Source organism: Sciurus carolinensis, chromosome 13, assembly GCF_902686445.1.
Source record: "Sciurus carolinensis chromosome 13, mSciCar1.2, whole genome shotgun sequence".
Lineage (NCBI taxonomy): Eukaryota > Metazoa > Chordata > Mammalia > Rodentia > Sciuridae > Sciurus > Sciurus carolinensis.
Genome location: NC_062225.1, coordinates 8,280,944 through 8,293,188, shown reverse-complemented (window position 1 = coordinate 8,293,188; position 12,245 = coordinate 8,280,944). Strand labels below are relative to the sequence as shown.

The 12,245-nt window shown below is 47.0% G+C and overlaps 1 protein-coding gene across 2 annotated transcripts in view; it reads left to right on the top strand.

Moving 5' to 3' along the window:
- The window catches only part of Aff3 (ALF transcription elongation factor 3), a 538,593-nt gene that overhangs the window by 84,893 nt on the left and 441,455 nt on the right, over positions 1 to 12,245 (top strand). The window contains exon 1 of one of the 2 annotated variants that reach the window (XM_047523040.1): positions 2,532 to 2,623. The exons of the other annotated variant lie outside the window; for it this stretch is intronic. Coding sequence (XP_047378996.1) covers positions 2,610 to 2,623 — 14 coding nt within the window. The 5' untranslated portion in view covers positions 2,532 to 2,609. Of the gene's footprint in view, positions 1 to 2,531; positions 2,624 to 12,245 lie in introns of those variants that run through there. 2 annotated transcript variants of the gene reach the window in all.

The window sequence follows — 12,245 nt, the reverse complement described above, 5'->3', positions numbered from 1 at the left end:
TTATTGGGACACATTCACATACGCATTTCTACAGTGTACAGAGTTGAGCAGTTGCCACAGAAATCACGGGACCCACAAAGCCTCAAATGTTTGCTTTCTGGCTATTCATAGAAAAGACCCCTGACTCAGGACACTTGTCCTCAGCCTGGATGCACACAAGCATCCTTTAAAAGGTTCTTATTAAGACCCTAGCGCTATTCCTCCCCATCCTTATACCCCTACCCCTACTTTCAAGGGAATCAGAATCCAGGTTGGACCTGGCACATTTTAAGATTCCCAGGTGATGGTACGGTACAGTTAGAGTGGAGATCCCTTGGCCAGGAGGGAGGGTGCTGGAGACTACTGCCGGGGCCAGGGGCCATCTTGTGCTTTGGAGAGAGCTCGTAGTACCCAGTCCCATTTCTGCCTGACAGAGGCAAGAAGAGACATTCCTGTAGATGAGAGGGTAAGAACTGCAAAATTCCTGGCCCTAAGGTCACAGGGATGTTGATGACAGTGATTAATAAATTACTACGTACCAGAGCTCCCCTCACTGTAATGCACATGAACATGAATGAGGAACCGCAGACTCAACACAAGCCAACGGTGCGACGTAATCAGGAAGGCCTGATTACCAAACTAGCCTGAATAACCAAGGCCAAAGTATATCAGTGTATTGTGGTCGTGGACGAACACGTAACAACAAATCCCACCCATACGTACAGCTGGAACGCACCCACAAAACGTGGGAGAAAACCAACCAAGGCCGTCGCGACCTACATCTACGCAATTGCAAGTGAAAAGCAGGGGTGAAGAGTTTTCCACAGGCTGATCATGTCTTGTGGGCGGAACACACGTGACCCGGCTTGGCTCTCACCTGGGGGTGGTGCATTCCAAGAGGCTGACCTCATCCTGCTTAAAGTGGGACGTGCTGCCAGGTAAGTCATGAGCACAGTCCCTGAGAGGGGTGCGAGCAGGTATTGGATGACTGGTTTGGCGAGGATTCAAACTGAAAATATGGATGGAGATTGCACTAAGGTTCTCTAGAGAAATGGGTAGTGGGAAGGATCAATGCATCGCTACTTCTGTGAATCTGTCGATCTGAAGAGATTTATTGTAAGGGACTGGCTCACATGGAAGCTGATAAGCCCCCCAGTCTGCAGGGTGAGTGGGCAAACCAGATGCCCAAGGGAGCCGAGGGTGTTGGTGTATTCGAAGGCTGGTGACTTAAAAGGCCAGGAAAAGCTGGGTTTTCATTTCAAGTCCAAAGGCATGGCAAATAAGATGTGCAGCTCAGGGCGTGCAGTCAGGAGGAAATTCCCTCTTACTCACGAGAAGGTCAGACCTTTGGTTCTGTTTGGGCTGTCAGCTGATTGACTGGGGCCCACCCTACGTGGAAAAGCAACCTGCTTTATTCAGATCGAAATGATAATTTCATCCAGAAAACACCCAGAGTAATGTTTGGCTAAATGTGTGGGCACCCACGGTCTAGTCCAAGTTGACACCTAAAAATTAGCCACACAGTGATGACCTAGTGTAGCATCCTTATTTTGTGGATGAGAAGACAGAATATTTGAGGCTGTGACTTGCCCGGGTGTCCCAACTTGGTTAGTGACCCTGGGGCCCCAAGATCTAGGTCTCCTCAGTCTACAACCCTGTGTTCTTCCTGCCAGGTTGTTCAATAGATATAGGGGTCATTTAATGACCTCAAGTTAATGACCTGTATGGCCCTCTCCATCCCTCAGGATTAGACTGACCGTTACAAGAAATGGGTGAAACTGTGCTGAAGGATGAAAACCTTCGCCAGGGCAGAGAACTGCAGCTGCTGCAAGGTGGAGCTTGACTCTGAGGAGATGATCCTTCCTGTAGCTGTGAAGGTGGTCAGCATGACCCTGGTGACAGCCGTTGGCTTATGTACTTGGAGTCTAAGCTCTTCATTTAAAGTGTAAACACCCTGCAGGTCTCCTCAAGCAGCCCCAAACTCTGGTTAATCCTTTATTGCCATCAGGAGGAGGAGGAGGAGATATCAGGCACATTGCATGCGGACGTGCTAAACGAGGCGAGGACCCTCAGGAGCTGCGTTCAGGAAAGTTCTTAGCCTGTGGCTCACTTTTATTGACTCAGCAGATGATTTGGTCAGACAGATGCAAGACATTCAAAAAGAACCCCTTCCTCTGGGATGCTGCTCCTGACAGCCGTCACAAGGGACGGAGACCCTGCTCCGGGTCAAGGACTGTTTTAGGTGCTCCCATCTTTTCTTGGTCTAAAAGACAGCTTGGCAAATTGCACATTATGGTTCCCATTCCAAACGTGAGAAGACTGCATTCTAGCTGCACTGGCTCCGTTTTGGAAGAAAATTCTGTGAATTGTCAGTGAGATTCAGGTTTCTAACAGAATGCCCCCGCCTGCCTCCCTGCTCTGGGCACGGAGCATGTCTGGTTTCAGGGAATGGTAATGCTGTCATTTCGAAGGTTGGCCTCAGAGGGAACTCAGTTGCTGTCAAATAGCAAAATCGGAAGTTCCACGGCGGTTAATACACTGACACCCAGCCCAGTTCAGGTGTTGTATAAAGTCAACAGGCTGAATTCTGAGTGAAACATAAGTTTCCAACTGCTGTCAAGAGGAAGATAATGGATGCTAAAAGGTAAAGATAAATGACTCCTTGATCAGCTGTAGTTTCAGAGTACTTTGGCATCCCTTCTTCATTACTGTAGGGACTTCACCACTATGCAAAGTTAGCTCTCAGTATAAACGTCCCCCTTCACACGTCCCTCTTGCCACGGCTTCCCCACGTTAACAGAAGCCCTGCTCCAGGGGAAGTTAGGCCTCAGAGGCTTCACTTTCCAATTATTACAAGTGTGTTAAATCACTGACCAGAGCCTCGTGTGTTACAGGTGTGCGTGCCTAGCGAGTGTGCAAGCAGGCCCAGAAAGGCGTTTCAGTGGGGCTGCCGCACTGTCCTGCCCTGCTGGGAGAACTGAGTCAGGTTGATGGTGGAGGGACTGGGAAAGCAGTTTGGGGAGTGTTCTGTCTGGATGTCCAAACACATTATTTTAGTTTTTTTTTTTTTTTTTTTTTTTTGTACTGGAGGTCAAACATCGAACTCAGGGGCACTTAGCCACTGAGCTACATCCCTGGCCCTTTTTAGAGAAAGGGTCTTCCTAGGTTGCTGAGGTTGGCTTTGAACTTGCATCCTCCTGCCTCAGCCTCCCATGGTGCTGGGATGACAGGTGTGCACCACCACACCCAGCTAATTTTGGGGTTCTAGGTGGTTTGATTGGGTAAGTGACCGAGTGGACCTGAATGGCAGCACACCCGCCTCTGGACTTGGAATAAAGTCACTTCAGAGTGTAGGCTCTCTGAAGGTTCGGCATGACCGCGGGGCTCTGTGGCTCGTTCTGAGCAACGGCAGTCCTAGAAGGCAGGGCGTGGGTCTGACTGGGCCTGACACCCCCGCTCCGTCTGCACAGCCTTGTAGGACAGTGGAATGGGGTGGGGGTGGGGGCACTGCTGCCATTTTTTTTCATAACTTCTTCATTGAAGTTTTGTGTGTTTTTATGAACAAAGATGACTTATTCTTTCTCCCATCAAATGCATTTTAATACTAAACATTTAAATAGACATCAAAAGTTATGGCTGCTCATCCCCAGATTAAGGCTCCTTAGAGCGAATTTAATTTGCATGTGAACCAGGAAGACAAGTAAACCTGGAGACAGCCTCAGATGAGGGAAGGCAATGAAGGACCCCCGTAGCAAGCTTGAAAGTCGGTTTCCTCCTCTCTGCCCACCGCCTCTGAGGTCCCCCGCCCCAGTCTGTGATCAAACATCCCGAGACCCTTTGAAAATCCATTTGTGTTTTTTGTTGAATGCATCTCAGGTCTTAGAGACTCACAGCCTGGAGAAGTATTGATTACATTTAAGGGTCCATTACTTAGGTAAACCAAATAATGTAACTGATCTTGGCTCTAATTGATCAAATCTCTCCCACCGTGTTGGAAAGATTATGATCTAATTACCCTGGTTCCTGGTTTCTAAGGTGAAGGTTAGATTTTGATGAAACTTCCCTCACTCCAGTGACCTCTCCTTCTCTGGGTCATCCCTTCTTGAAACACACGCAGCGTGTATGTTGTGCGTGCCCGAGCCCAGAGACGCACACCTACGCAGACACACACAAGTTGCACATCCTGCGAACTCCCTGGGTTTTCATTTTGACTCTGTGTTAACACTGGATAAGAAATGCAGGCCATGCTATTTATTTATTTTTTTCATTTTTAACGTTTTGCAGATTGGAAAAAGGGAGTAGGGAGATGCTACTGTCTGATCAGGTTTAATTCCAGCCTCTCTTGTTTCTCCTAACAAGCTTTGCCTTCATCTAATTCTTTCCTTTTCTGGAGAGAGAAGATCTATTTTCAGCAGCCGAACATTGTGAGTGCAGTCTGTTTAAAGACTGGAGTTGAAAGCTGCTGAGCTGCTGATTTATCGGTGGATCGACTCTTCCCTAGCAGCCCTCTGCATCTTCCCGAGAGGCATTAAATGGGCTTAGCTAGTATTTTCCAGTTCTTTCTCAAAACACCTTTTCACTTCCTAAGTTAGATCAGATCTACCCCGACAGTTAAAATCCAGGGCCGGGGTGGGAGTGGGTAGACATTTAAAGCCCACTGGCTTGATATCTACCCTGGCAGGATGCTCATACTTAAAGATGATTGCCTGAATGACTGTTGGAGGTGGAAGAAATGGGCTTTGCTATGGGGAGAGATCAAAATTTAACTTGAAGATAACTTCCTCCGCATTCCCCAAAACAGTGTGGTTGCGGGAAAGCTCCTTGTCCGTCATAATGAGGAGCAGAGAGCATGCTGAGCCCTTGGCCTGGGTCGGGGAGGACTGGAGCCAGGGGATGTGGGATGCGCCTCTCGTGTCTGTCTCCCTTCATGGGACTGTCCTTTCGTTGACTCTGGTGCATATGGATCCGAGGGCAGCAGTCATCCCCTGGAGGAGGTGGTCAGCATCAGTTGTGTGGGGATTAGTGAGTTTGGCCAATCCCATCTGCGTTTGTGGAGTGGTCTGGAAGTGTGTGGGGGCACGTGAACCCCCTCTAGGGTTCTAGGGGATTTCTGTAGGTCAGGCAGTATCCCATAGGCACTGATGTTCGCTTCCTTTAAGAAGGTGTGTTTTTGCAAGTGCCGAATATGGTGTCATAGAACTTCCAGTAAATCCAGTGAGCCCTCCGTATCCATGGATTATGCATCCTAGGACTCAGAACCAAGAGGGTCTAAAATATTTGAAAAAAAAAAATGCCTCTATATAGAACATGTCCATGTTCCATAGAAACATGGAACATGTTTCTTGTCACGATCCCCTTAAACAACACAACGTAACAATGATTCACATTGTATTAGGTATTATAAGTCACCTAGAGATGATCTAAAGTATACAGAAGGATCTGAGTAGGTTCTATGTATATGCAGTGTCACTTTATATAAAGAACTTGAGCATCCAGGACTTGGGTGTGTGTGAGGGCTCTGGAGCTGATCTCTCACGGACACTGAGAAAGACTCCACCTGAAAATGAACAACACACTCGGCAGATACATCTTTTCTAACCAGTCCAGGCACTCTTCCCTGAGTTGGTGGCATGTGGCGTCATCTTCGTTCAAGAACACCTGGGCTGCTATGGAGCATGAATTCTTTGTGGGGTCTCTGAACGTGGCTAGAACGCACTGCAGAGGTGTGGTGCAGGCCCGTGTTCTGAGGCAGGACTCTGAAGCCATTTGCAGGCGTCATGCTGTCATTTTAATGGGCTTAGCATTAACGCTTAACATTCTAACAGTGACGCTGAAGTCGCCAGTAAGCAGGGTAACAAATGGAAGAAGCTGTTTGAAGGGTGCTCCTAATTTGGCATCCCACTCTGCCAGTGGGATTACTCCCATTTGCCCAGCGTGTGATTCAGAGGAATCCCAGGCTTCTGGAGAGGTTGACAGAATGGTGCGGTGGACCCTGGGATACTCTGCACCATCACCTGCCAGGTGTTTTGTGACTCTGGCTGCACAGAGCCTGGCTGTGACTGTGTTGCAGGCCAGGACAGGTGTCTGTAGCCATTTCAGGTGTCTCTGGGGAATTTGGAAATTCATTTATTCTTTTTTTGGGGTATCGGTATTGAACTCAGAGGCACTTGACCACTGAGCCACACCCCCAGCCCTATTTTATATTTTATTTAGAGACAGGGTCTCACTCAGTTGCTGAGTGCCTCGCTTTTGTGGGTGCTGGCTTTGAACTTGCAGTCCTCCTGCCTCAGCCTCCCAAGCTGCTGGGATTACAAGCATGCACCACCATACCCAGCTTAGTTATTCTTTTACCACTAAAACACCAGGGAATTTCACCTTAACATAAGACTATCTAGACTACAGTCTGTGTTCACATTTCCCCAACTGTGTCAATAATTTTCCTTTAGCTTTCTTAAAAAAAAATATATATATATATTTTATATATATATTTTATATATATTTTTTATATATATATTTTATATATATATATATATTTATATATCAGTATTCAATCCAGGTTCCCAGATTTCATTTTGCTGTCATGTCCCTTTTCAATCTGGACTAGTCCCCAGGTTTTTCAAAGTCCTCAGTGTAGAACGCCCCACAATTCTAGTTGTTTGCGCTTATGAAATTCAAGAATGTCACATAGGGACAGAGTGACCTCTGCCAAGGCACCTGAGGATGGTTGTGGTGTCCATTTGTCCCACTGGTGGTGATGTCTGTCTGGCTGTGTGGTGAAGGTGGTGTCCTCAGCAGATTTCTGTGCTTCTTTCCTTTTGTGATTAAGTCGTTGAGACCATTCTCCTTGACTTTTCCCAGGAAACTTAACATCTGTTGATGATCTTTGCCTTAATCAGTTATTGCATTGGTGGTTACTGTGTCCAGTATTGGACCCCCTTTTCCCCCAGAAGTCATTGTACTTTGGATACCAGAGAAATGACTAGGGAGAAGCAAGCCACATCCTTTCATTTTAGGAAGTGGGAAGTCCTGGGGATGAATCAGAGCAAATTGTATTCCATGCTTTTGTGATTATGTCAAAATGTATCCTAATGGTATATATAACTAAAAAATCAGTAAAAAAATGAAACTTGCTTTTCTATGTTTAGAATAGAATTTTTAAATGAACTAGGTGAGTGTGAATTATCAATAAATAAATGCCCAGGGCAGTTTTGAAGATAGGCTTTTAAAATCTCACACATTTCTCAACTTTGCACACCATATCTTAACATTTGCATAAAACATTTTAGACATTGGATTCTTGTTGCCCGTAATCATTTGCAGTATTTGGAACAGAAATGGGAAAATGATCTGAGGTCTTTAGTGAGAGATTTCCACATAGATATGTCTCTTTGTAGAAATCTCGTCCAAGGGATTTATGAAATACTGAAGGAATCTGTTGTATTTTTAAGCAGTAGTCATTTGAGAAATTACTCATGATAAATGGGTTTCGCTAATTAAATCATACACTTCCATAGTACATTACATATAAAACTAGACTAGGAAATAAATATAATTAAAGTAAACATGCCCTTGTAATTAGTAATTGTTTCTGCCATTTTAAGCAGATTTTAGAGTCACAGAGAGCTGCTCCTCTGTAAACCTAATAATGCAGCCTGTGATAACAGGTGTAAATTAACACAATGGAAAACATTTACACTGTAACATGCTAAATTAAAAATGACATTAACAAGCCCCATTTTCAAATTCTCTATAATTAACATTTGTTCAACCCGGAGATGAACAAGTGCGGAGCAATGGTCGACGTCTTTATTTATAGCTCCTGATATTTGTCATGGCTTTATCTTCGTGGACTGGTAAACAGCGGAGGTGCCTTTCTCCCTCAGACGTGTCATGTTTATGTGATCCGAGGCGGTTCTGACAAAGCGTAAAGCGTGGTATTCACGGGTGTCAGGACGGTGGCTCGTATGCAGGTATGCCACGGACAGGGCTCCGGCCGGGGGTGGGCCTGAAGGGCAGGGACGGGGCAGTCACGCCTGTGACGTGGTAAAGCACCAGGATCCCCTCCAGAGCTGCCTGCACGCACTGCGTGCTTGCCGGCACCTCGGATCCACACTGGTGTTTGCAGACACACGTTATGATCAGGGCTGTCTTTTATGGTGCTGGTTCATGGAAGCCAGAAAGCAGAGAGCAGCGGAAGCAGCTCTGCAGCTCCCTCTGTCACGGGGAGCGTCCCGTTTTACTCCTTACGGAGAGTGTCGTCAGCGCGCTGAGCGTCAGAGACCTGGGCCTTCTCACGGATCAGTATTGACTGAGAGCTTAGAGTTGACTCCTTTTTTTAAAAAAAATTTGTTTTGGAGTTGCAGATGGACAGAATGCCTTCCTTTGTTTATTTATTTTCTAATGTGGTGCTAAGGATGGAACCCAGTGCTTCACCCATGCTAGGCAGGTGCTCTGCCGCTGACCTGCGGCCCCAGCCCCCCATGTTGACTCCTTTTAACTCAAGAATTTCATCACTCTAACTGGATAATTTTTAAAAAGTATTCTTTAATTTTATTAAAAGTGTGTATCTTGTTGATATTCTTTATTATGAGCATACATCTTTTTGATGTGGTTTGTTTTTTTTTTGCATTGAGATTTCCTACTTATTTATTTATTGAATGGAGTAGAGTTGTACATATTCATGGGCACAGTGTGACGTTTGGACGCATGTTTGCCATGGGTAGTGATCAAAGCGGGGTAACCAGCCTATCTGTCACCTCATACGTTTATCGTCCCTTTGTGTTGAAAGGAAGCATTCCAAATCCTCTCCTCTAGCTATTTTGAAATATACAGTGAATTATTTTGGGGACTGGATGTTAAGAAGAAATGGTTGAGGATATGTACCGTGGATCATTTTTTGAGTAATTAAAAATATTTGTGCAGTTTTATTCAGATCCTTTGGGGTTCATCCTAGAGTTAGGGACTGATAAGATTATAGGGCAGAGGGTATTGGACTCGGGAGAATGTATTTTTTTTATTTAAAAAATTTTTTTAGTTGTAGATGGACACAGTACTTTTATTTAATTGATTTATTTCAATGTGGTGCTGAGATGGAACCCAGTGTCTCACAGGTGCTAGGCAAGCACCCTGCCACTGAGCCACAGCCTCAGCCCAGACCCTGGAGAATCTGAGTCCCGAGCTGTGCTCTCGTGAAGCTCATGGACTTGTGGGGAGATGGAAAGGAAATCAGTCATTGTGTTCATTGTTCCTCGGCGCTTCAGGAGAGCCAAGGATGGGGGCAGAACTGTGCAAATAAGAGGGTTCCAGGTGACTCAGGTGAAAAGTCATATTATGTTTCTCAAAGACCTGTATTTTTCAAATAATCTAGTAGCAAATATTGCAAGGAGTCCACCTTTTGGAATGAAGTCCTCTAAGTGCGCTTCAGGGAGAGCTGCTGGTCCACGTGCGTCTGTGTCGTGCTGAGGCCGCTTTCAGGGATGGGAGGCGGTTTCACCTGTACTGTCCACCTCAGGTGCCTCCAGCTCAATACCTCTGTCAACTGGAATGGCGACTGTCAGGACTGAAGAACCGAGTTTTAGTTTAAATTAAGTTTAATCCAATTTAAATAGCCACAGGTGGCTGGCGGCCACCGGAGTGAAAAGCAGGGCTCTGTGCAGGTGGAGTCTCCATATCCGACCTGAAGTGTTTCAGATGCCAGGGTTCCTGGGACAGCTGCTCGATGTCGGTAGAGCGCCCCTCATCTGAAAATCCAAAATCCACGCTGACACGGACGGAGCGGAAGACGTTTCAGATTTTGGAACATTTTGGATTCTGGAGTTTCTGATGAGGGGTGCTCGGTCTGTGTCTTGGAATCTTCTTCTGAGCATGCCCCATGCTAAGTACATGCCACGGCACATTATTAAGTCTGCTCCTCCCGCTTTACAGATCAAGGGCTTCTTTTGAAGGCTGAGTAACTTGCTCTGAGTCATGGAGCAGTAGGTGGTAGTTGTCATTTAAACCCAGGAGTATGTGTGTTTTGAAAGCCCTCACTTGAAATATGAATATTTATTGATACTCTTAAAGGGGAAGTTTAAGGCAGCTCTTGGTGACATACGGTGATAGCGCAATAATGGAGCCGTTGTTCTTATTAGGAAGTCGCTTTTATGACTGTTTTCTGGGCTTCTTAGAAAATGGACAAGGACTACAGGTGTCCAGTGCTGCATAGCTTATCCGAGGGTAAAGTCACCGGTGGTGATTGTGCTGGCCCCTTGAACTCAGAAAGTAGCCAGTTCCTCTCGCCCCATCCCGTCTTCCCGGGAGCCGTTCCTCCGCCTACACTCCCACGGCCCACCCGCACCCCTCCTGAGCCCTCTTTTTCAGGGAGGGGCTGGTTGAGCCGAGGAGATGCATCAGGACCTCTGTCCATCACATTGAGAATGTCCTCTAGGCTGATGCTCCCCCTCCCAGAGCAGGTGACTGTCCTGTAGTTGTTCCCTCCAGCTTGGCCCATCCCTCCCTTCACATCGGCCTCCCACCTGGGTGATCATCTGACCCGTTGCCTGCAAGACCGATAGAAAGGGTCCCCTGGGCCTCTGGACGGACAGTACCGTTTTCCTTGTCTTTGGCCGCTCTGTAGATCACTTTTAAGAAATAGAAACATCTCAGCTCTCCCCATGCTGAATCACAGGGCTTTCCTTCTGTGATTCTGCATGTTCATATCGAATGCTTAGTTTCACGCCAGGCCAGTGAGCCAGCCCAGAGGAAAAGGGGCCGGCATGCCTTTCTGTCTCTTGTCTGGGGGTTTATTTATTTATTTTACCAGGTTCTGTGCTGGGTCAGAAAAGTGAACTCACGTTGTGTGTTGAGCATGAACAAGATCATGCAGGAGAGGCGTCCAGATCCGTGACACTCTGCCGCTCAGCTAGCCCTCACGGAGGGCAGGGAAGGGAGGGTCCCGAGTGCCTTCAGAATTTCCATTCAGGGGTTTGCTCTTTGCACCAACCCCAATATTTGTATCTCAGTAGAAAATGAAAACGGACAACTGTTTCACTCAAAATGCAAAACTGGACATGCACGTGGACAGACTGCTGCCACCAGTACAGGAGGCTTTCAGCGCTGACTTCCACGCGCGGGGCTCCTGTGCGCCCAGAGAAGGCAGAAGTGAGGATGTGGGTCCTGGCCTTTTGGCACCAACGGGGTGGTGTCGAGGACCCAGGCACTTCCCGGCAGGGTAAGGTGAGGGCAAGGGCTTAGCGACAGTTCCTAGATGGGTTCCGCCTGGCCTGTGGCAGCATGGATGGGAGGAGGCTGCCTTGGGGAGGTCCTGTGACAGTCTGGGGTGTCAGATGCGAGTTGCCTGATCATAAAAGCCCTGATCACAGGTGCCCTCCGGGGGTGGCCTGGGTTAAGGCTACTGACAGGGTAATCCTAGCAGCAGATCTAAACACAGATAAACTCCACAAGGAACTCCGTAGAAGCGAAATTGGGACTGTCTTACAAAATAGAGCCACAGAAAGACTTCAGGAAGCCCTACTACACAAATCCTTGGATTCGTTATTTCCAGCCAGGTCATCTTGGTAGTTTCACAAGAGTCTGTGGAAACAGATGCACAGGAAGAAGGCCTTTGCTCATGATTCAGGAGAGGGATCCCCCCGTCGATACTTGGATAGATGGCAATGGTGAATACAGTCCCTCTCTGTTTTATGAGCTGGTCTTTTCAAACAAGGTTTGCGTTCTGACATGTCCTGCTGGAAACTGTTCTTCTGAATGCTGCAGCTATTTTGGTTCACTTTATCTATGTTCAGTTGCTCTGAAGAGAAAAATCATAAGCATCATGAAGCTATTTTGCACCTTTTTTTGATATCACAGTCTTCCGCATACAGAATTCATTTCGCATGGCCCCAGACCAACTCTTGCCGATCCCTGTTCCCATACACAGGGTTTTGCTCGTGCCGCCCAGCCCGGGAACAGCATCTTCTGCTGTCGGGGGGGATGCTGGCCCAGGCAACTGGGAACGCGCGTCCCTCTGTGTGTCATCCCACCTGCCCTTCCCGCTCGGGGCAGAGGCCACAACTTTTTTCAAAGCCAAATTGCTTTTCCTTTGAAGGAAGCATCTGGTCCTTTGGCAGCTCTGCGGGAGTAATCTTGGTCGTTGGAGAGCTTCTCCTGCGTGTATCGCAGGGCGTAGATATTGAAAGGGTTTCTGGCATTTTCATGTCCCAGTTTCTGGGCATGAAAAATGTGAAAAAGCTGAAGTCTGTTTGCACTCACAAAGCCTCTGAAGTTTT